Consider the following 21,850-nt stretch of genomic DNA (forward strand, 5'->3'; position numbering starts at 1 on the left):
CAGCGACAGTAGGTATGGTAGCACTTGAGGTGCCGTAATCCGTAGACGGTTGATCTTCTGTGCACGGCACCAGACAGAGAACCTCTTCCACTTATGTCCGTAGCACTTGAGAGTTGAGGCCGTCCTGCCCTTCGCAAGAACCTCACTGCAGTCAGCCGGGATATCGTACCCTCCAAACTCTAGTGCTGCAGGAGCCAGGCCTGCAAGTTCAGCGACTCCGGGTCATAATGAAGAATGACGCCTCCCTCTCTGGAGAGAAGATCTGCGTCCGTCGGCAGCTTGACTGGTGAGGACGCCGAGAGGTCCAGAAGGTCCGGGAACCAGATCTGTCTTGGCCACGCCGGTGCGACGAGGATCATCCTGCATAGGGACCTCTTGAGCTGGCTGATGAGTCGGAGCAGCAGCGGCAACGGAGGAAACGCATACAGGAACGGGCCGTCCCAGGGGAACGAGAAAGAATCGCCCATGCTCCTCGGCTGGGGAAACCTGCTGGCGAACCTCTGGCACTTGGAGTTTGTCGCTGTCACGAACAGGTTGATCTGGAGTTTGCCCCATCGTTGGAAGAGCCGATCCACTTGATCCTGGCGTAGTTCCCACTCGTGGCACGAGCGCAGCTCCCTGCTGAGTGAGTCGGCGATGGTGTTTTTTATTCCTGCCAGATGGAAGAGAACCAGAAACATCCCCTGGGCGACGGCCCAGTGCCACAGATCCTGGGCCTCCTTGGATAGGGCTGGGGATCTGGTGCCTCCCTGCTTCCGGATGTAGAACATCGTGGTGGTGTTGTCGATGAAGATCCTCACGACCTTGCCCTTGAGGGACGGGAGGAATGACTTGAGCGCCCAGATCACAGCGCGGAGCTCCAAGATGTTGATGTGGCGGGACCTCTCCTCCGGGAGCCAAAGGCCTCTTGCGTGGAGATCTCAGGTGTGTGCTCCCCATCCCTCCAGGGAGGCGTCCGTCGTCACCGTCTCCTGATGTGCCGGGGTCTGGAAGTCTGTGCCCGCCGTGAGGTGTGCACGGGTGCCCCACCACTGAATCGCTCGACAGAAAACTTTGTTGAGGGGGATCTTGTCTTCGAAGCTGCCCGCCGCTTGCATCCAGCAGGCGTCGAACTCCTGTAGAGGACGCATCCGTAGCATGCACAGGCGCACTAGATAGATGCATGAAGACATCATTCCAAGGAGGGACTTGATGGATCTCACCCTGGGCACGTCCGTGGCTAGCAGGTGCTGCACCTTGCCTAAGATGGCCTTCGTCCTTTCCTCCGACAGACGCAAATCGTTCCACTGTATCGAGCTTCGCTCCCAGATACAGTGTCACCTGTGACGGAACCAAATGGGATTTCGGGTAGTTGATGGAGAAACCCAGCTCTGTGAGTAAGCGAGCGGTCTTCGCCGTGTGCTCGACGGCGAGTTCTCTTGTCCTTGCACGGATGAGCCAGTCGTCCAGGTAGGGGTAGACGTGGATCCCCTGTGGGCGCAGCCGCGCCACCACTGGTGCTAGGCACTTGGTGAACACCCTGGGTGCCGACTTCAATCCGAATGGCAGAACTCTGAATTGGTAGTGGCGTCCTTGGACTACGAATCTGAGGAACTTTCAATGTCCTTTTAGGATGGGGATGTGGAAGTAAGCATCCTCCCAAGTCCAACTACGATAGGAAATCGCCCTCCTCCAGCTGTCCCAGCACATGCTGGAGATTGACCATCCCGAACTTCTGTGCCTTGATGTATTTGTTCAACCGACGTAGGTCCAGGATGGGGTGCCAACCGCCTGTCTTCTTTCTGATGAGAAAATATCTTGAGTATACTCCGGAGCCCCGGAGCCTCTTGGGGACGAGCTCGATGGCACCTTTGAGCATCGCCTTTACCTCCAACAGCAGTTGAGGGATGTGATTTTCGTTCCTGACCATGGGAGGAATGCGGGGACACTTCTTTTGGAATTCGAGAGAGTGCCCGTGGGCCAGGGCATCACGCACCCAACGGTCGGTGGAGATGGACTCCCACACGCTGACGAACTTCGCCAGCCGGCCTCCCACCGGGGTGCTTCGGTGGGGGCCCGACGCTACGGCCGGTTCAATCTTGCTTGGAGGCGGTGGCCGCCTTAATTGTCGTCGCCGCCGAGATGACCCGTCGCCCCATGGCGTCCAATTTCTTACCCTCGCCATCAGGAGGGGAAGTAGAGGTTGAGGCTGTCGCCCCCACCGCCTTCTTCTTGGCCGCCGTTGAGACGACCAAATCCGGCGAAGGTTGAGCCCTGAGGCACAAAGGGGCGGCGTCGGGGACTCGGTACTACTTCTCGTATCTGTCCCTCTTGGCAGGCATCGTGGGAGGGTTCTTCAGGATCGCAAGTTCCTCGTCCCAGATTTCGTTGAGTAACGGTACAGCGAGGACTGTCTTTCTCTTAGCCTCTCGCCGTTGATAGTGGAAACCCTCCTTCTGTTCCTCGTGGCAGAGCTGGAAGAGCTTGGATGCCCTGGTGATCATGGCGTGAAAGGAGCCAATTTCGTCGGGCGGTGAAGCCCGGGGGAGTGGTGATGGAAGGTCCGTCCCGTCGTCAGCACCGTAGTCATCCGTCCCCGTATCCATCGCCGTGTCATCCCAGGGGTCCGGTGAGGGGGATGAGGGCTCCACGGGTTGTGGGGGCATGAAGGACGGGGAGGGGTGAACTCTCCTCTGCTTGTTCGGAGGGCTTCCCGACAGGCCCGGTTCTGGATCGTCCGCCGGGGTTTGTGGTAATCTCGTCCTTACCTCCGTGCATAAGGTTTGGATTGCCATCAGAATGGCCGCCGAGTTGTCCTGCGGCTCGGGCAATGGCTGCAACGGGAGGGATGGCTGCTCCTCCCCACTGGGGCCTTGTCGGCGCCACCGTCGCTTTCTTCGACCACCTCTTCGGATCCCTCCAGTGGGATCGTACCTTCTCGAACCTCTCGTTGAGGTTCTTCCCGGTTTCCACCAGCTCCTCCTGATGGCCACCGCCCCTCCACCCTCTTTTTCCACCGGGGTCCTCACGGGGGTCTTGTCGATGGGCTGGAAAGAGGATTCCCTCCGTGGTGGCAGGGAAACTCTGGGCCCCGAGATCGCCTCCACTGGTGTAGCCTCCCCAGGCTTCGCCAGGGCCGCTGCGACTCCCTCGATAAAGGCCTTAGCCGGGTGAATCAAGGCCTTTGCCACCTTGGGGGGAGGGTCACCGCCTCGCTCCCCCTCGGCCGAATCCTTTGAGATCGACCGGGGCTTCTCCAGAAGCTAACCCGGGTTCTCGGATTTCCTCTTCCCCGAACCAGAGCGTTGGCTCGTGGTCGATGGTGCCGGGGAAGGTGCGCCCTGCCTGGCAGCCGAAGAGCCCGACCGTTCGGCGCTCCCGGTGCCCGCAGTGCTTAGGCTTTTGTTGAGCACCCGTCGCAGGGGCGCCCTCACAGGACTTAGAAGACCGCTCTGACCGTTTCTTCTTCTCACCTGCTGGGCCCTTCTCCAGCCAGCTGGCGAGGCGGGAACGTCGATCCCTCATGGTCCGTTCCGATAGGTTCTTGCAGAACGCACAGTCCTTCTCCACGTGTGTCTTGTCCTCATGAAGGCAGTAGACATCTCGAATGCTCATCCTCCTTGAAAACACTCTGTAAACTGCATCCAGGGCAGTTCCTGAACAGCTTGGATCCGGGCGTCGAGCTTCTCTTGTCCTGGGCCATGTCCATGGTAGGCCTCAGATCTTCTGGAATCCTCCAAGAAGCGTACCTCAATGAAAACTTCACCCTTGAGGGGCATAGAAAATTCCAAAACGGGTCCCCGTTGATCAGAAGTAGAACGGTGGACCTTGAAGCTCGATTTAACCGAAAAATGAGAAAATCTCTTTGAAAAAAGTGTGAAAACGCAGTAAAAGCTCGAGAGCTATAGCACGAGGACTCCCAACACTTGAACGTGTGGTAAAAATCTGAGGGTGGCTGCCGGGGGAGGGGCTTAGGGAGAGGGCAGTCATTGGCTGGGGGCAGTATGACCCAGAGACCAGTGATTGGTTACTACTAAGAAAGACAGATCAGAAACGAAACTGATACTGATTTTTTACTTTACCGAGGATTCCCAGGCTGACGACAGGGAATATTCACGAGCATGTGAATCCATGCCAAACCCCATGCTGGAGAACTTTTTTGCTAGTTTATTCTTGAGCTGTAGTGTGAGGGTTAGAATATGGTTTGACACGGGAAAAAAATATCCTCAATGGTGATACTGTTTGCTAAATGTATGCAGACAAAAACCATGCAGCTGAACGACAAATGACCAGAAATACGAATGCCCTCTCTGCAGGGCAGTAGTGGCTACGAGATCGCTTGAAGAGTGGTCCTAACACATGGCAAACGCATGCCAGGACATTCATGAGTGCCAACATGTAACATAACAGGCTATCTGGAAATAGTTCTCCCTTTCCAGGGCTCTGCAAAGCCCATGAAAAAGTTACAACTAGACAAAATGTGTTCATCCTGTAAACATAGATACCAAGGGGTCCTTGAAGTTCTAACTCTTGGTAGCATGCCTCCTCATTGAAACACCAAAAACAGCTGAGCAACCGACAGTGCCGTAAAGCTCATAGTCTCTGAATGAGAGTTAAAACTGCCAAAAAAGCCACCTTAAAGAAGAGCATCATCAAAGGACAAGAAAGCATAGGCTCAAATAGAACCCCCATCAGAAAAGCAGAACCAAATTAAGGCACAACAAAGGCACCACAATGCTTGATTGAAAAGGTATCCATTGGGCCCTAAAAAAACAGTATCAGAATATGGACTTTTCAAAAGTCTTCTTGTAGATAGAGGGCCACCAGGTAGCCCTTTACTGTACCAATATTGAGGCTGACCTTGGCCAAAGTGTGCCCGTGGGTGACCTAAAGTTAAGAGGTCCCTTTCCTGGCATCAACTGAAGGAACACCATCGACAAACCGGAAGCCAAGCAGAGATAATCGATATACATAGACCAAGGTGGAGGTTTATAGGGTTTTTTTATTTGCAAACAACAAAAGAAAAGGGTCCAAATCCGATAAATAGCAGGATGGTTTCTCCTCAGTCACTCACAGTCTCAAGAATGTTGAGCAGCCTCAACACTTCTTTCCACCAGTCCTGTGGTTACTGTCCCTTTTCTCCATCCCTGGCTCCACTTGGTTTTGGTCCAGGAATCACCACTTTATGCACCTCAACATATGAATGACTGCTGGTAGGAGGGCTACGCTTACCACAAGCAATCTGTCTTTGGAAGGTCATCATCCGGAGGAGCTTCTAACCTTAACTGTGGGGCTTGCTGACTACTACCCAATTCCTACATCTTCCGAAACGCTAATGTTTGTTGTACCACTGTTCTCTCCAGAAATTCAACATCTCCTCCTTTCTTCCTCTGAACTCCTATCACCTCTGCTACATTCCTCCACTTGCTCATATGTCTCCTTCTACCCCCATGGATCCAGCAGATGTAGGGTGTATCTGTTGCATCATCACTCTCTGATCTTACACTTAAGTCTCTCCTATTGCGTTCCTCAAGGTCCTACTTTCCTCCACGCCCCTCCCCATTTCCTTCCCTCTTCATGGAATGTCTTTCCAGTCTTACCATCACATCCGGAGTTCTCACACCTGTCTCCTATCCTCTGGGTCGATAGCAACCCCCCCCCCCTTTCTTCAGATTCCCCATTTTCTTGGGATACTTCCTCTTCTGTTCTTCCTCAAGTCTCCTGGGTTTCTTGCTTTCCCACTTCCTGAGCCTCCTCACCCTCAACCAAAGTGAGCCACGGCAACCTCCACCACTCTGGCACTGATGCAACCTTCTCTCTGCCCCAATGCTCTGTGGACAGTCGCCCCCACAAACCTCTACTACCCCATTCCACCAAACATATGTGGTCTTTCACCATACCACTCGAGGGTCTTTGTCTAGCATCTCCCCGATGTTCACCACTACCTTCTTTCTCCCAAATGAATCTACCTCCTCATTCTTACCACCGCTTATCCACTTCCTCCCGCGTCCTTGAAAGTACTCTTCTTGCATCCAGCATTCTCCTTCCCGTTGCCTCTGCTCGATCCAAAATCAAGACACTACCTAGTCCCTCCTTCTGCCTTTTATATTTGTAACCCGGCCACTGGATTGGTCTTTAGGATTCATATATGTTCAGGCACCTTGCATTATGAATTGGATGGCTTTCCTTCATGGGGGTCTTTCTTTGATTTGTGTGTCTCTTGTTCAGCTGCTTTAATGTACGCAGAACATGCCTTTTAGGAGGTGGTCCCAATTGGACTGAGTGTCATAGGAATTGTCTGGTGGTCTGCGAACCTTGCCCGTCTGTCACCTGTTTTTCCTAGACTTGTGCGATAATGCGGGTGTAAGCAGGGACTTCAGGTTTATTTCGAGTCCCTTTACCCATTAACAAGTTCATTCAGGCACAAGGCTTGTAAACTTACAATAGATAAGTGCATTCCTGTGGGTTGTTGTACTGTGGGGTCTGTTTCTCTGCAGATATTCCTGGTTGGTAACAATTGAATGGTGAAAGGGGCTAGGCACATGGATGAAGGTGAGAAGTGGACGAAATTACCGGAGACCGATATCTCTGGGTGGCCGATATCTCTGTGATTATGCACAGTAGTGGAAAGAAGAATCTTTCTGAAGAAAGGAGGATGTGTAGGATGACAAAGGTTCCGGAAGAAGAACGCACAGGGAGATGAGTCGACAGTTGGAGAGCGAAGAGTGAGGATGGGAAAGAGTTCTTGCACAGCATATTACTTAATAAACAACTTGTATTTCTCCTACCCGTCATCAGGGATCCTCCCAGCAATGAACCAGGTCCTGCATTACAGAGCGGGAGAGAGGCTGTGGCTGCACCCAACTCCTTGGTTAACACAAACCGTAGAGCAAGGTCGGACTATTTGTCACAATAGAAGCCATGCATAGACAATCGCATCAAGAACATTCTTGGAGAGGTACCAATTTCCAACCTTTAAATAGGCAAGAATTAAGGTTTAGCTAACAGGCATTGGGGTTAAAGTATCTTGCAGCAAATCTGGTAGACGTTCCTTCGATGGGATCAAGGTGGGCACAGCAGCATGTACCACATCACAGGGTATCAGGTCCTCCATGCCCTGTCCAGAGCAATCAAGATCTTAGTTACCCTTCACCGCCATTTTCTGATATCCTCATCACAGGATGACTTGGCAGGAATGGGGCATAAAGCAAGTTAAACGCCTAAGGAATTGATAGTGCATCTCAAATAGTTTCCCTCTGAAGGAACTCTGGATGAGAAGATCTTGCACATATTTTGGTTTCCAGCAGAACAGCAGATCAGGATCAACTTGGTCTGGGGAAATCCCCACTTGGATAAGAGCTCTGTGCATTAGCTTGAGTCTCGTGACTACGTTGCCAGGTAAGCCACTACTGTCAATACAACTCATTGTCGATCAATGAAAACCATAGGAGTATACCCCTGCCTTGCATAGCTCGAGTGAACCCCCTTGTTGATGTGCTGGAATTGTCAAAGGACCTGGACAGTCGAGCCTTCAACAAGAATTACCACAACACGGCTAACTTCCCATCTTTCTTTAAAGAACTAGAAGCTGACCACGAAAGCTGGTCATGCCAGGAGATTTTGTTAATGGGGCGTATCGTGACCAGGAAAATGAACTTGCTTCCACAATTCCTTTATCACTGCTCAGTGCTCCCAGTGGAGATCCCGCAGAAACCCCTCCTCCGAATACAGTGGAAGATCCTTCAATTTATTTGGCAGGGGGGAAAAAGCACAGAATTCCTAGAAAGGTGATGATCTGCAATAGCCTCTTGGGTGGGACAGGGGTCCCGAATCTACATAATTACTTTGCAGCTGACACGCTTTCTGGCCTGGCTCCCACCTGTCAACCCCCCCCAACCCTCCCGAGATGGGTGGTAATTGAACGATCCAGAGTGCCACTCCCTCTCAGCTCTCTGCCCTACACCTCCGCTTTAGCACAGACTATCTACTATCTTCCAAGAAAACAACATTGAAAACATGGACTAGGCGATGAAGGCAGGAATCCAGAGGTGCTTAGGCCCACACACCCCACTCTTCCATAACACAGACTTCACTCCAGGCCTTCGGCATGCTGAATTCAAGAGATGGTTGCAGGTGGACCGGGGCGTTGGGGGGGTGGAGGGGGTCTACACCACCTGTCTCAACTCTTTGATGGTCCTGTCTCAGCTCTTTGATGGTGGATCACCCCAGTCCTTTGTAAACTGTAAGGAAAGGTGCACCCTGACTGAGGCGCAAAGGTATAGCTATGCCCAATACAGCACTGGATAGTTCAAACGCTGGTCTGTCAGAGGGCTACACAGGACCTGGGATCCATCGAGCGGACCTTGCTAGAAGGCTTGCAAGGGTGGGAACATTTCCAGGCTGTCTAAACTCCTGCAGGTGGACATGTGGACGCTACGACCCCAATACATGACCCAATGGGAGGCGGACCTGGGGAACCCTATAGAGGACCAAACTCGAGTGGGCATTTTGACAGACACTACTCCTCCTCCATATGCGTAACAAGGAATATGCCTTTAAATTGACATATCGGTGGTACTATCCTGTGGTGAGGCTCCACTGCATTGAATGTTTGCTGAATTTGGCATGTTGGAGTAACTGTGGGGCTCAGGTGATATATCTACACATGTGGGAGGAGTGGTCCCTAAATCGAACTTTCTGGGATAAAGTGGTTGACTAAATTGAAGCCATCACTCCGGGCCGACTCCCTATGCAAGCTGAATTAACTTTGCTGGGGATGCCAGTCCCGGGGTTATACCCGAGGTCGGGAGGAACAACCAAGCGGATCACCCAGCTCCTTCTGGTCGCCAGGATTACGATTGCCCAAACTTGATAATCACCTAAAGGCCCGTTGTTACCGATGTGGACGACCAACATTTGGGACACAGAAGGTCACATCGGCCAAAGAAGGGGTGTTACACCAGTCCACTGACATTTGAACCCTGATCGGCCTGGACTTTCCTGTGCAGACACTCTGCATCAAGTGGCGCAGTTCTTTGAAAAGTAGGGGGGCCTGACGGGTCCCTGTGTTGTTGGAGAGGGCTATGGAGGGATAATGAAGGGAGGATGGGGTGAGAATTATCAAAAAAGCACTTTGAGATGTGTTTGTCTGATCCTTATTGTTTGGAGAATGTTTTTTTAATTCACCCGATTTTAAATAAAGTTGGTTAAAAAAAAACCACCAGAGGTGCAGCAGAAAAATCAAGTAAGTTGATATGGAGTAACGTCTCCTGGCCTTCCCAAAGGCAATTTGACCAAGGTTCCAGGAGGTGAGTTCCACACTTCATTAATGGCATGTTCATAACCAGAGTGACCAAGAGCCATGGCAAATGGAACAGGGTTCTGGGAAGGAGGGTGGAGATCCACCATTACAAGTCTTGGTAGATCTGTGGGGTAATCAAAAGGTCCCTCAAGTCGCCAAAGTAAGTTAAAGGGAATGACTAACAATGTGTACCCCCAACCACAAAAAGACGATGCTTTCAGTGTTTTCGCTGGATAGGAACGTAAAGAGTATACAAACTACTGGTCTAACAAGTAAAGCCAATCTTGCACATTCAAAGCTTTGAGGAGCTGGGCAAAGTGAACATTTAGAATTCATACTTCTCAGAAGCCAAGGAGCCTAAAGTCCAGAATGGTCCTGGGAGCCTAGTCCTTTTTGAGTACAAGAAAGTAGCAGGGATGCCAGGTTTTCCCTCTGCAGATAATACAAGCATCACCACTCCTTCAACAGAATTGAAACATTTCTTTCAAGAGGAGCAGTTCAGGAGAGGGCAAAATAAGTTTAAAGAAGTAGCCATCGAAATCAATCTGAAGTGCTCAGTGATGGTCCGGCGTTTTAGTCTTCCACTAATAAAAACAAACAGATCATGTCCCCAAAGCATGATCATGGAACTGCAAACACTCTTGAGGTTTTGTGTATGGTTATTGGAGGGCACATCAGTGGAACATCTGTATTTTCGTTCCAATACTTTGAGGGATGGTGTTATTTCGTAGATGGTAGAAGAGTAGGCTAGCTATAGCCAGGTGCAGTCTACCCTTGGCAGGAATGAGGAGGGATATTCGCTGTCCCTTCCTGAAGCAAATAATGCAGACCGGGTCAAAATACCAAGGGATTTAGCAGTGGCTCTGGAAGTTTTGAATTTCAATAGGCTCTCATCAGATCTGCTCCCAAAGAGATCTAGGCCATTGACTGGTATGTCCAATCATTTTCTTGGGCATCTTATGTAAAGTTGGATGTTTGGATCCAAGAATAGCAAAGTCTGACAAAACAAATGCAAATGGAGTTGGTGTTGCAATCCACTGTTTCTATCCCAGTTTAGAGACGTTTAGATATTTCCTTGCCATCGCATACAAGTTAATGAAAAGGCCTCTTTAAATCTAGAGCAAAGTGCCCTTATGATTCGCTGGACATGTCCCCAAAGCGAGTAGGTGTAAAACACCCACATGCATACATGGTTTACAAAGTACAGTGCCAGGCAGGAAACCATTTAGCACAAGCATCTAACTTTTTGAACTTCCTAAAGGGAAGGCCTTAGGGTGCGAGTCTGTAGTGACAGCCTGGCGCACACCATGTTTTCTGCAGTTGGTTAAGGAGAGAGGAACACTGGATCAGACTGGTCTTTAGGGAGGACATCTCACTGGGTTACTGAGTGAAATTGAGATCATCCCCTTTCTATTCTGGGAAGCAGTGGCGGCTGGATATTTATTTTTTTAATCAGAGGCGTGTAAATGTTTTTCCTGAATATGTGCAGCGACTGAGCAGAGCGTACCAACCAAGGGTGGTTCTCACCCCCCAGAACATTTTTAAAATATTGGGGTATCATGCGTTTTCAATACACATTCTGTGAAAATTCGGGTAAAAAGCAACAGTTTGCAATGGGTTTTGTAGTGCAACGTGTAACAATCCATAAAGTCAAACATTGTGCTGGAACATTTTCCAACTCCTTTTCATAATGCCTTTGTGCCCACAATGTAAGGCGGCATAAAAACAATTTCATGCTGGCTGTGCCCATACATGTCCATGGAGGCTGCGCCAAAATTTACCAGCATTACCATGTAAGAACCTACTCCTGTTGGCTTTACAAGTACAACATCCAATGCCACAGACAAGACCATCGTCCAGACTGAACCCACCAATGTGGACCACTACCACATAGGGACACTCACTTCTGCCATCACCCTTGATTCTTGAACAAAAAAAATGCCATGCTACTGTAAAGAAACCGGTCCAGAATGGACCCACCAATGAGGGCCTGTTCCTCTTAGGAACACTAGTTACCCTTCCTTCACCCCTACATGGCATATTTTACTTCTCTGTGAAAGATAGTGAGTTAAAGACTCTGGGTAAGTCTCTTGCAACCAGGACTAATGTCTGGCAGAGGGACTCCCAGGACCCCCCCTTGTTAATTTGCATATTTAAGTAACTTTGGGTCTGACCCTAAGTTACTAGGGGAATCCAGACGTGGACCCCTTGCTCACTGTTCCTGCAGCACAGCTCTTCCCTACTGATGGGGTCCAACCAGACCGAAACACGTGTCTGGGGATGCTATTGGTACTCTTGTTCGGAGGAGAATTGCCCAGCATTTCGGTGCTGGACTACCCCAGGACAAAGACTGATATGTTTGGGATATTTCTTCTCTGTGAAAGATAGTGAGCTAAAGACTCTGGGTAAGTCTCTTGCAACCAGGACTAATGTCTGGCAGAGGGACTACCAGGACCCCCCTTGCTAATTTGCATATTTTACTGGGCATCAACCTGATGTACAGAAAAAAATGCCATGCACAGCAAGAGCAGTTGTTCCTCCCCCACCCCTTTCTTCTTCCCCTCCTTTACCCCCCGCAATCAGAGGCCTGCTCAAAGGGTCAGGCGATGTGCATTAGCAATCATACAGTATCATGCAATCTTCTTTCACTCTCACATGATTCATACACAATAGCATTCATTCAGCATTCATTTTTCATTCATCTTTCACTCACATTCGCTGTGCTGGGTGCCCATACAGCATTCATACACTCATTCACACACGCACCCAAACATGACATACATTACTCACTGAAATTGTTTTTCTGATGAGTATCTGCGTAGATTCACATGCTGTGCATATAGTCCGACATCTAGTGGTAATCGCAGAGTATTGCATCTTTTTTTTAATATCAAAAAGGGACATGGGCATGAATAACACTATCCCTAACGTAATGTGTTGCATACCTAAAATCCTTCACGCATCGGTTTTTGTTCTTGCGGGAGGGAGCCTTACAGAATGCCCGAGTGAATACAGAGAGAAGGTGGTGTATGTCTAATGTTCCTTCTACTCCAAGAGGGGAGGAAGTACGGGCGCGTGTGAATCTAAGCAGATACAATCATCAGAAAGATGATTATGGTGAGTAATTTATGTCTTCTGATGCTTGTGAATCTGCTTAGAATTACATGCTGTGCACAGACTAGCGAGCAGTACCAAAAGATGGCGGTGGGATGAGCGAAGGAACAGTAGCAAAGAGAAATCTACGCACTGCTGGTCCCACGTGAGAATCAGACTGAGTGTGTCAAAGCAGGATTGTTGGGTGAAAGTGTGAACAGAACTCCAGGTTGCTGCTTTGCAAATAGAATCAAGAGGAACATTGGCAATGAATGCCATGGTAGCGCCTTTGCCCAGAGTAGAGTGATGTCTAGGCTAGGGATGTAACGGTATAACGGTATACCATTAAAGATACCGTGAACCACTTAATTGAGCAATAATAACCGTCACATTGTTTATATCGGTATACCGTTAAGTGTGCTTTTCAATCTGATTTGGAAAGGCTGCAGTAAGCAAGTGCTGCGCAGTCTTGGTCTTGCACTGCTGGATGTGCCATCTGCCAAGCAGTATCAGTTGGAGCAGTTTTTAATGCCATTCCATAAACCACACGTGCCCGACACAAAATCAGTATGTTAGCAATAGGAAGAATAAATACAGTGCCAAGAAGGAAAAGGGTTTACTTTGGGTTGGCGGCTTTGGGGTTTATATATTTATAATGGATAATGTTTGCTAAACAATTGACGATAGGGAATTTCCGAGGTTCTATCATTTAATTTACATATAATAAATCACACTGCGAAATTCACTCATTTATGGGTATTCCCTGCTGCCATACCAAAGGGTAAGATGTCCGTGATTACTGAACACCTTTTGGCCCTCATGTAAACTAAAGGCTGTAACGTAAAGAGAGCGTGTGTGCGCACAAGCGTATGCTACCATCAGCCTCCATTGATCTGCGGCATGCAGGTTATAAAGATGGCAACATGTTCAGCTTCAGCATTAGCCAGTGGGGGAGCTAAAAGCCTAAATGACCACTTAAGAAAGCCTTCCCCCCTAACCCCTCCCCCCCTCCTCCTCCTCCTCTCCACATGTGCGTTTGTGTTTGGTGGAAGGGGTGGAATTTCAGTGGAAAGTATGTTGAAAAGCCCAATTCTGGCCCTGGGTGCCTGGATTTGTTTGTGATGATAAATCTGACAATTTATTACCTTTTTAGAAAATATTTGTTAAGATTGGTTAACTCCACCTGCTATACCGTGATAACCATGAGATACCATAACTTGGCAAGAAGGTTATCATACCGTCATAAAACGAATACCCTGACACCCCTAGTCTAGGCGTAAAGGGTAGCTCTCATGTTCAGTAGAGCTTCATGGTAAACAAATTGGGAAGGCAGGGGTCTCCCTTTGTACAAGATGTGGACAGCATAGTCTATAAACTGGATGGTGCTGGTCTCTGTTTTACTGTGATCAAAATTAAGATGGGTAGTCCAGTAGCAGATATCGTTGCATGATCCTTTTGTGCAGCGTGATGCAAATAGTAAATGGGGAGGAAGGATAGATGGTTGGCCTGTTCGATGGGCTCTGTTGTGAGTTTCTTCAGCAGGGAAAGGACATGTCCAGTTTTCAGTGCAACTGAGAAGAGGATTTTTCCAAAGGAGACAGAAAAAATGTAATTCCCAATGTTGCCAAGACACTTGGGGGAATAATTCCCAATGATTTGCACAGGTGCCAATGAGAAGATACCAGTGAGCATGATCATTTGCAAACGGGATCCACAAAGATTTGTTCAAGACACCTCCAGAGTTGCTCAAGCTGTAGGTGTTATGAGCCGGCTAAAAAGTAGCAAGTCATGAGTAAAGGGCAATGCTGTCACTGTCAGGTTAAAGCCTGTGTGTATTTTCTGGTTAAGAAAAAAGGAATGTGATATTTTAGTCTTATGTTTGATATTTTTTTTAAAGTTGTTTGATGGTCCGCAGCCACGTGTAGATATTTTGAAGGTTTATGAATCAGTACAAAGATACATTGATGGCGATCTGTTTTAGCAATTGTCCCCAGCATAGATATTTCATAAACCATGTATTGGAGTTATAAGCTAAACGGCATTTTAGAGCCATAATGAAACAAACATAATTACATGCGCTGAATACACCATAGGTAGGCAGAATTCTGCTGAACACGCTCTATCAACATAGCATCTACATTTGAAGTTGCTAGCCAACCCACATTCACTTTAAGCCAACTCTCTTTGCAACTACTGGCAAGATTAAAAAGACAAAATAAATAGGTTTACCATCATGCCAGGTTGGAAGGCGAGTGCACTCCTTGTTTGATTCTATTTCCGAATGAGGACGTATTTTGTAATGCTCATGTTGAACAGAGTTTGAATCTGTAAATTGTGTATAATCACTAAAAATAAAAAAAATACAAATGACAAAATGATATAACAAACCAATGGTTAATAGTCATTTATTCCAAAATGTCTAAACTAGCATGCTATAAACGCCCCCTGATCGGATTGAGTTACAAGAACACAAATTATTTTAATGTGTAGCAGACTTACTTTCCATAAAAGAATTCACAGCAAGTGTACCCAAATTGTACTGCATTGGAATATCGAATATTGTAGGTGGAAATAACAGTCAGCAATGTTACAATGTAGGTTTCAAACAACTCTTGGGAAATCTAAACGTATGCTCTTAAGCATCAGTACTTGTCATTTACTTTTTTTATTTTGTTTTATTGTACTGTTGGGAAGGGGGGGGAGGGTGATCATCCCAGGACCCCCCCCCCCCCACCCCGCCCCAAGTCGTTTCAAATGAGGCAGAGGCACGCAAGTACGGTATAGGGGATTGGGGAAGGGAGCAGGGGGAAGGTGGGTACTGACAGGGACCACAGCTTAGGTGGGATAGTGCATGCTTCGGGTATAGAATGCATTGCGAACCAGACACCATCTAAGAAAACAGCAGCCATATTGACATATCATATCATTGGAATCAAGGCCTCTCTATGTGTTGTAGCGAGGATCGTAGGCCAAGGCTACAAACATGGAAACAAGCAAATGCATGCAGGAATAGGTTTTATCATTGGTACTGGTGAGAAAGGCCAGAGCTGTAGAGGTTCATGGACCTTTCATTGTCTCATGTTGCCAACATTCGTTTCCCAGGAGGAATGTGCTTTGAAAGGCCACGAGGGGGTTGAGAGCTCTCTGCGAAAAGCGATCCAACGAGAAGGGGGGGGGGGGCACAAGCCTCCGACCTCCCACCCGTCCTAATCCTAAGTAATAGCGTCCAAATGCCACAGTCCCAGGATTTTAGCATTCCAAGGAATCAGTTCGTCCCAGAACCCGACCATAACCCCCAATCGATCAGAAGATCAGGGATAAGCTACGTTCTCGATGGGTCATGTGATTTGTGCTGCAAGGTGCCGGCAGGGGCAAAACAGACCCAAAACGGGGGTGGGGAGCTTTGAAAGGGCGCTGGCTGTCTGGTATGGAGCTGGTGTTTGTGAATCACAGTGTCCTCGAAGTATCTTCTTAGCCTTGTCTGCATTACCAGGCGCACATTAGGTTAGAGAAAGTAAATATATTGTTTTTCTTTGAATAAAGAGCAATTAATTGTAGCTTTGTGCCGGACGACGTATGAGGATGAGCCCACGTGGAAGATGATGTACATAAGGGGCTGGGACCAATGGCCTGGCATCCGCTGTGGGGCAGGTAGCCTATGTAGAGGGTAGTGCCAACCAGCTATTTGAATTTATAATTTATGTAATTTACGTCACTGATGACACTGTATGCCATTTTATAAGTGTTGCTGGTGCAGATTTTGGCAGAACTTTCAGCGGCAGCAGAATTCTTTGCTGGTGTATATTTTTGTGGAAATAAACCTTATTCTCCTTGCAAGAGGTGTGCTGTGCCTTTTTTCGCCTAGTGGGTTGCATTTTATCTGGTGCAAGCGTTGAGGGGCTTCTCTGCAGTATATATAATTGGGATATTTTAAACAAATTCAATCAAAAATAACGATTCCTTACAAAAAGCCATACACTTTCAATTCATAAGCCAAGTTAATAAAATATTTCCAATAATCACAACATGTGACACCATAATACATAATATTAAGATCATCCCCACTCATTTCCAAATTCTCTTGATCAGAGAATCTAAAAGAATAATTCCTATATTTGATAAAATATCGGTCCCTAATAAGATTGAAGCTAAAACAAACAAGTGCCTCATGGTTTCAATTGTGGTCTCCCCACAGAGTCTACAGAACTGCTGCTCGCGGGGGCTGCCAATACGTGCACCAATTATTTCAAAAGTTGTTATACAATTAAATTTCACAAGCATATTTCCTGACTATGGGGGCATGAGGATAGGCACTGAGGTATTGGGGTTTATACGGTCTTTCGATAAAGTAGACCATAAATCAATTACTATTTATCTTTGTAGCCAAATCGACCCACAACTACTCTTCATTATTGGCTTTCAATACTTCCTCCACCTTACGGTAATCCAACAACAGTACACTGTGGCCTTGGTGAAAAGCCTCAAACACAATGAATTCCATTTTTCCCCTTCACAGATAGACCTGAAGACAACTGGACCACTCTACCGTGTGGCGCTATATGTAAACAGGACTGCACTTATTCAAGGCTTGAGCCTTGTCAAATTCTCCACTGTCCTTAAGGCCATTACAAAATGCAGTTGAGAGCATAGTATTGTAGAGGCTTTTCCATGCAGCAGTAAAACCTAGTGTACTGTATGTACACTTAGGGAAGTAATGCACTCCACAGCTTGATGTTGTTTATCCAAGTGATATGATAGGTTATTTATTACGCACTTAATACCCAGGGGTTTCTAAGCGCAGACCCAGGGATTGAACCTGCGGTGCTCCGTGTCATCTTGCTTCCAAGGCATGCACGTTGCCCCAGAGCTATCCTTCCAGGACAAGTGCTGACCCTTAGGCAAGATTGTATGTAGTAACCCTGTGGGAGACTACACCAGCCTTGTCCTCTTGGCAATAGGGAACCCAACCTTTGGTACATAACTGTACTACACAAGTTGGTAGAGTGACTGGGCAGCCAGGCTTACCTTAAGAGGGCTCAATGTGAGCTGTAGTGATGTAACATAGGTATTCACAAAGACAAGTACTCAAATAACACTTATACGCAAGGTTTCTTATTAGAATTATTTATTAATTTAACAGTCAGTTTTTAAGTAAGCTTTCTTTAGAAAGAGCAAGATGCAACAGTTAAATACACTTCAAAAATACACTCCTTCAATTCAGTTAAGTAGATACCCTTTTGGGATGACACACAGACACTTTCTACACCCTCAGGTGACTTCAATATTTAGGGCACTGACGACATTGATATAACACCTGAACACTTGAATGCAATACTGGAGTTATGGCAAAAAGGAAAAAGAGGTTAGGGGAGGAAACAAAGGTTCACAAGTTCTCCTGAACAGATGAGCCCTTTCACAATCCCCCAATGAACTATAGGTTAACCCTTTCCCAGCAATACAAGTAACTTATGTATAACCTTTATAGGGACAGAAACAAAAAGGGTCAGAAGAGACTGCAGGGAGCCAGGACAGCCAATGTCAATTGAGCAAAGTCTAGGGGAGCTGAAGCACTTCTTGAAGATGGCACAAAAGTCTTGCACAATGTTAGAAGAGAGTTTGTACAAAATAAATCACTGTTGAGCCACAAGCTGTAAGACTTGTGAAAAGCAAATCTCCAAGCAACTCTGCAACAGGCAGCCAATGCGAGTCTCAACTGAGAGTGAGCAAGCTACACACAACAAGAGTCAAGTACCCCTAGTTACACAGTACCTTGAGTCTGACGAAAAAGGTCCAGCTGGCTTATGTTCCTGTTGTAGTCCTGCAGATCCTGTTGTTCCTAGGCCTCAGTCGTGGGGAAAGGAGGGAGGACGTCTGGGGACTCCTGCACTACGGTTTGAAGGTCGGCGGCAGCAATTGGCACACTTCAGATCAGCAGTACTTTGTAGTTTCAGCTGCTCGCAAACAGCACCACCGCGGTTCCTGGACACCTTATGGGCTCTCCTTGCTTCTGGGGTCCAACAATCTGTTGAGGTGGCTCAGGAAGTCCTGCTTCTAGGGAGTCCAGATCTTCCTGGAGCTAGGTTCCGGCTTAAAGGCGATACACTCGCCCAGGTGTTCCTGTCCCGTGGCGCTCGGTTCCTGCCACAGTGAAGAAGTACAGCCAGCAGAGAGGGGTTCCAGGCAAGTTCGTCTTGGGGTTGATTGGTCCTACCAACCCAAGGGGAGAAGTTGTCCTTCCCGGGCTTCTCTAGTCGATTAGACATTCAGAGCTTGAGCACTGCAGCAGGGCTTCACCGAGCAAACCAACAGTCCAGGAGGGTTCTGCGAGCTTCTCTTCCAGTTTCTTCTCCGGTTCCTTCGTCCAGTGGTTTCACCCATTCAATTGCAGCCAAGTCGTCATTCACACAGCGGGGTCGCTATCCTCCAAGGACAGCCAGCTGGCCAATCACCTTTGGGTGTATTCCTGTAACCAAGGAGACTACGCACATGGAGTTTCGGGAACCTCCCTTGCTTCCTGCCCTGCCAGACGCGGGCTTCAGCAGTGAATCCCGCCAACGGAAACGAGCAAAGGGACCAAACCTGGTTTGGCGCGCAAAGTAAATCTTGTTGCAAGGACCTTTCCAAAAAGAAATGGGGAAACAAGAAGACAAGGCCATTTTGACATGGGTGCAATACTGCAGCTGAGGAGTCAGCCTGCGGTATAAACGCACAATGGCAGGAAAAATAAACCACTGCCACCAGCCATTAACTGTAGAAAGGTTAACATAAAAATGTTTCATGAGAAAGTAGACAGTGGGATACTAAGTAACCCCTCCAGAACTCCACATAAGATGGTGCGCGCTGGGTCTACAAAGTAAAGGTAAGTAAAGTTAATTTCACTTTACTGCTCTTGGAAACAGTAGTATATCCAAAAGAAGGTATGTAAACCTTAAGAGAAATCCATAGGACTTCTCTGACACTGCACTGAAGGTGCTCTGGGTCACAATGCAAAAGGTGATGCCTATGGAGTTTGTCAGACTCCGAAGACATAGAAACAGAGTTCAAATCAAACAAATACACGAGTGTGTGAGAAAAATGGGCTCATTCTCTCCAGGATTAAAAATGAAAAGTCCCTGAGTCCAGCAAAAGAGCTGGGGTCTCTAAAGTTGAAGGGAATTAACACAGAAATGAGAATTCTCCCCAGCACTGACATTTTGATACATGGACAAACAATGAAGTCCCCCATTACAGTCTTAATTATACAAATTAAAAATACACTGCTTTATTGGAACGAAGGCCAGTGTGTGCTTACTTTTTTATTCTTATTTGATGTAGCTAGGACTACATGTGACATAATGCATTCAAAACATAAACGACAGCACAGGCTCCGAATGAGTGTCTGAGGTGAGATTAGCCAAGATGATGGTGCTGTCTGGTGACATGCCAGACTGGTTCTAAGATTATATAAACTTTTACATACTCACAGCATTGATAGTATATATCCCTTTGAACAAGCCTCCAAAAAGGGAGCATCAGGGATCAGAGTTCAAATCTCGCCTACGCCAAAAACATTTTTCCCAATTGGCCTAAAATGGCAACAGTTACTACAACATACTATTGTAAAAAAAGAAGAGTCAAATTAAACAGGTTTCTTGTCCCTGTAACAATGCCAAAGTGGAGGACCATCTGTTTTTTCTGACCTCTTTAAAAACATTTATGAAGGAAAAACATTACCCCAATTCTTAGGTGGTGCATTTTTAGCATCATAGAGAAGCAGAAAGATATTTGTGCTTTCTACTGGACCAATCAACTACTTTTGGGTGTATATGGAAAAAGCACTTATATATAAGGAAACCATATGTGTTAAAGTAATTACTTTTAGCGGTTGTATTGATTGTGACATGCACATCTGAAATAAACGTATTACTGTTGTATTTAAAACAGAGTAACAAATTAAATAAGGTGCAATTTACAGAAAGGCACTAAAGGGTGTGCTAGTGAGCACCAACAGTACCGAACCACCTACTAACTCCTGGTGCTAGTGCACAATGCGCTTTGCCACCTCCTGCGTATGTTTATGGCCAGGTTAGGCCCAATGTCAGTCCACACGACGTTCGTGATGGGTCGGTGTAGGTTATCTCAGGGCTTTATGTCCCTGCTGAGATGTATTTCTCGAATACTAACTAGTTACCCAGATAGCACTAAGGTCCAGTGCCCTCTGGCTGCCTGCAAACTGTCAGTTTGCAGCTTTTCAATAGGAGATTTCAACCGAACTAGGATGAAAATGCCAAGCAACCCTGCCAATAGCTGTTTTTGCAGTGCGATTTCATAGGACACAAATCCCATGATTTTAGATCCAGTAAAACCTTGCTTGGAAAGCACAGTACTGTAAGGAGAGTACCCGCATTGGTGCAGACATGTCGGAAGGGTGAGATTGGCAATGCGAGGGCTGCCGATGGAGAAGGACACAAGCACACGTCTATTCACAGCACTCATTCTGCAAGGGAAGATCTCCCACATCCTGCACAAACAGCACCATAAATGACATGTACCAGACACTTTCACCCTGTAAAAATAGTCAAATACTCCCAAAAAGAAAAAACGGAGTAAAACGAACCCAAAAGAATTGAAACTGAAAATAGGAGCCTGCCTTTTGCATCCATCCACAGAGTGGTACAGGTAGGTAGATTCAGATCAAATGGTACCAGCAAAGCTGTGCCATAGGAATGAGTGTAATAATACATTAGCCACATCGAAAGAGGAACTCCAAGGTACAAATCCATCTCAATTTGCAGGATTTACTAGGTGGAAAGAAACTATATTTCTCCGACACACATATCCCCTCATCTGGAATGGTAATTGCTTTTTAACACTCTAAAACATCATTCTACTAAGAACTTAAAAAAATAGGGAGTAAATTATCTTTTGTGGAGGCCTGTGCATGACCACCACGGCCATTATGTTGCTCCCTAGGACCAGGCCCCCCTTTACAGTTTTTTTGTGATTCATGCAATGTGCAGCTTTCAATAAAATGGCAGGTTGGTCTTGTGAATTACATAAATTCCAAAATGTCACCTTTTATAACGCACTTAAAACCAGCAAGTGGTTTCTAAGCACGGGATCGGGATTTTAACCCGTATTGTGCTGCGTTGTCTTGCTTTCAAAACAAACACGTTGCCCCCGAGCTATCCTTCCTTTTATGTCATCAGTTAACAAGTATACAATGTAAAACAGAAGTAAATTCCGGTCCGACTTTCTTCTTAACTGTTACTGTGGTCCCGACACGTGAAGCGTGACGCTGGGGGGAGGGAGTTTCAAGGGTTAGTTCTAAGTTGTAAGGAAATAAAGAAAGACGTGTTTCCAGAGCCTCGGTGTGCCTGTCTTCATTTGTGAGGGCCCATCCGGGCTTAACAACTGGCGACGAGGTGTTTCCTCAGGCCGCCTCCTCCTCCTCCTCCTCGCCTCCGGCGCCCATCCCGCTCTGCAGCGCACGTCGGG

General features: G+C 47.2%; 1 protein-coding gene across 2 annotated transcripts in view; it reads right to left on the minus strand.

The window, feature by feature from the left end:
- TOPAZ1 (testis and ovary specific TOPAZ 1) overlaps positions 1–21,850 on the minus strand; it is a 2,616,805-nt gene that overhangs the window by 1,791,388 nt on the left and 803,567 nt on the right. For both annotated transcript variants that reach the window (XM_069648829.1, XM_069648828.1), the window contains exon 6: positions 14,603–14,718. In XM_069648829.1, coding sequence (XP_069504930.1) covers positions 14,603–14,718 — 116 coding nt within the window. The remainder of the gene's footprint in view (positions 1–14,602; positions 14,719–21,850) is intronic.

This window comes from Ambystoma mexicanum, chromosome 2q (assembly GCF_040938575.1).
Source record: "Ambystoma mexicanum isolate Mex_15411 chromosome 2q, UKY_AmexF1_1, whole genome shotgun sequence".
Taxonomy (NCBI): domain Eukaryota; kingdom Metazoa; phylum Chordata; class Amphibia; order Caudata; family Ambystomatidae; genus Ambystoma; species Ambystoma mexicanum.